Here is a 2,984-nt window from a genome sequence, read left to right as displayed (position 1 = left end):
TCACGATGATTGTTACGTCGATACTTGCCGTTTAAAAAAAATTGGAATTCAAACTTCAAAGTGAGGTGCGTATGTCCATGGTGACTAACGACAACTCCACCACCTTGTGACATACTGACATGCATAACACCACACCAACAAAACTGACAAAGCGGTGAATACCAAGTGACCTCCATCATCCACACCACCTCCTTCCGACATCATAAACACACCCCTCTTTTTCTCTCTCTTGATTCTCTCTCTATATATATATATATATGTATAAGCAATCCCCATATCCAACATCACTCTAGACATGGCATCCAAGACCTTCTTCGCTCTTCTTTTCACACTTCTTATCCTCTTTGCATCTCGTTAGTATCTCATACTCCATCTAAGTGTTTCTATCCTGTCTAGCAAAATCATAAGCGTTAATAAAGTGTTTCAAAACTTGTTTTGGTAAAAATTGCAAGCTTTTCTAGAAGGTTTACATACAGGGGTGCAAACGAGCCAAGCGGCTCGAGAAAAGGCTCGAGATCGAGCCTGAGCTGAGCTTAAGCCTAAATTTGAGCTCGTTTATTTATCGAGTCCGAGCTGGAGCCTGACATGTAAAGCTCGTTAGGCTCGTCGAGCCTTATCGAGCTTTAGTATAGTATTAGTAATTTTATTAATATATTATAACATTTACCCCTTATTTAAAGTTGTCTATTAAACGAGTCTAGCCGAGTTTATTTAAACTTGTTTACGAGCCAAGCCCGAACTTAAAATAAGCTCGTTTAGTGCCCGAGCCCGAGCTTCACTTATCGAGCTCTCAAGCCTAAACGAGTCTATTATATATATTCTTTATATTCAATATATCAAATATATATAAATTAGCCAAGCCCGAGCCGAGCTCAAGCTACCAAAGTGGATGATTGACTCATTCCATACTAGAAATAATCGCAGGAAATCCTTTGATAACACGGATTCCTATTTCTCAATGATATTCCACGAACAATACATGAGACAAACGAGCCTAATTGAGCTCGAGCTTGGCTCATTTGCAACCCTAGTTAACGTTTCTAAAAGGTTTTGAACTTGTTTTGGTTTTTAGAAGAGTTAATATAAATAGCGAGACTCATTTTTTTAGTTTTGTCACGTGAGTATTTTTTTAGAGTAGTCCATAATTTTTAGAGTCCACTACCCTAGTAACGAACTATCTGTGAACCAAAACATTTTTGGCTTTCAAAAACCTTACAGAAATACTCTAAGACTAGGAGTGTGGTATAGCGCCCTTTAGCGCCCCATAGCCACCCCTGGGCGCTTTGGAGAGGGCTTCATTGTAGTAACGAGCGCTAAGGAGGGTGTGCAGGTGGGGGTCATTCTTTTCAACCAATCAAGCCTTTTGTTTTTTATTACTTTTTGTATTTTGTTTAATAGGGGGCTTTAAAGCCCCCTATGTGACATCACGCTGATGTGTATCGGACGTGACACTATAACGCCCCTAGGGTCTTTAAACCACACCCCAGTCGCATAATTTATTGGATTTGTATATATAAAATATGAGATTTTTATAGGAAAATTATGATTTGGACCCTCTAGTTGTAGTCAGTAGAGAAGATTGTCTTATTATGTCCTCATCGCATAATTTATTGGATTTGTATATATAAAATATGAGATTTTTATAGGAAAATTATGATTTGGACCCTCTAGTTGTAGTCAGTAGAGAAGATTGTCTTATTATGTCCTCACGATAAGTAAGTTCTGATTCCGCACTAGAAACACTTACTGTTTTACTAAACCAACTAGAAAAATAAATACGTTTATGCCAAAGTTAAGTGTTGATTTGTTTTAAACTTACATTAACTTCATAACTGCAATTGTGGTGTGATGAATCTAGAGACTAGAGTCCCAGTTGCAGAAGCTCGAATGTGCCAGTCGCAAAGTCATATGTTCCATGGAACTTGTATGCGTAACCATAACTGCGCTCTCGTCTGCCGTAACGAGGGTTTCTCCGGCGGAAGGTGCCGAGGCTTCCGCCGCCGTTGTTTCTGCACCAGGCTTTGTTAGATTCATGTAGTTGGTTGTGTTATTTCAATTTGCTTTTGGTTTCCTTTGTTGCATGCATCAGACCTATCTATCTATGTTCATCTTTTAATTTTAATGTCAAGTATGTTGGGTTTGTGAGTTCATGAATCCAGCATGACATTTCCATAAATTTTAGAGTTCTTAGACATATCAACAATCTTGTGTTTGACATATCAATTAATGTGCAAACAATCTTGTGTTTGATATATCAATTAACTAGTGGAATTCCCCTGCCCGTTGCACAGGGAATTTAATCTGTATTGGTTCATTTTATTATGGTTCGTTATGTAGCGACACTTAGTATCATAGGTAGAGGATACTGTAAAAAGTGCTCAAAGTGCTCAAAGTATGAGAAATCTTAATAAGCAAAGTAGACATAGATCAAAACCTAGCAGAGCCGTTCACTAAACCGATGACTCAGGACAAGCATGACCAACATGGGAATGCTATCGGTCTTAAAATTGGCTAGCCATTTGTTTTGATTTAGTATTTGGATGTACGAACATTCAATCAGTTGTACCTTTTTAATTCACCTTTGATTTACTGGTTAAATGCAAAGTCTGAATCTACAGCTGTGTTCAATTTTGATACGTTTTATCCATGAATCTTGTATTCTAAATTATCCGTAGTCGGCCAGACTCGTGCGAACGACTCTGAATTAAGACTATTCTGACTTTGGACTCAAGGAGTTGACTTCCAAACTCACAAAACTCATTATGAATGACGTTGGATGTAACTCGCATCAAATCATCTTCATGGATCTTGGTCATAAGATGTATTTGATTTAGGTATACTCATTTAGTATCCTCTGACCCGAGATACATACTAGAACTTTCATTTACTGAAGACTTTTCTTTGATCAGTGTCAACCACTGTCGCGTAACTGCCAGTCATAAAGGCATTGGTTGGGAGTGGTTCTGAAGTTCAGTGGGAGTTGT

The 2,984-nt window shown here is 38.1% G+C and overlaps 1 protein-coding gene across 1 annotated transcript; it reads left to right on the top strand.

The window, feature by feature from the left end:
• Positions 1–295: 295 nt before the first annotated feature.
• LOC118490436 (defensin-like protein 1) lies at positions 296–2,103 on the top strand. Its single transcript, XM_035988075.1, has 2 exons — positions 296–353; positions 1,859–2,103. Exons 1-2 carry the CDS (start codon positions 296–298, stop codon positions 2,026–2,028), a joined length of 228 nt encoding a protein of 75 aa, XP_035843968.1. The 3' UTR covers positions 2,029–2,103.
• Positions 2,104–2,984: the final 881 nt, after the last annotated feature.

Source organism: Helianthus annuus, chromosome 3, assembly GCF_002127325.2.
Source record: "Helianthus annuus cultivar XRQ/B chromosome 3, HanXRQr2.0-SUNRISE, whole genome shotgun sequence".
In the NCBI taxonomy this organism is placed as follows: domain Eukaryota; kingdom Viridiplantae; phylum Streptophyta; class Magnoliopsida; order Asterales; family Asteraceae; genus Helianthus; species Helianthus annuus.
Note: the sequence above shows the minus strand (reverse complement) of the source record. Positions and strands in the feature narration are given on the sequence as shown.

Bases quoted from the DNA above. Each gene is read 5' to 3' on its own strand.
- LOC118490436 (XM_035988075.1), top strand. From the start codon at position 296: ATGGCATCCAAGACCTTCTTCGCTCTTCTTTTCACACTTCTTATCCTC. The intron at 354-1,858 runs GTTAGTATCTCA...TGATGAATCTAG, and splicing joins TCTTATCCTCTTTGCATCTC to AGACTAGAGTCCCAGTTGCA.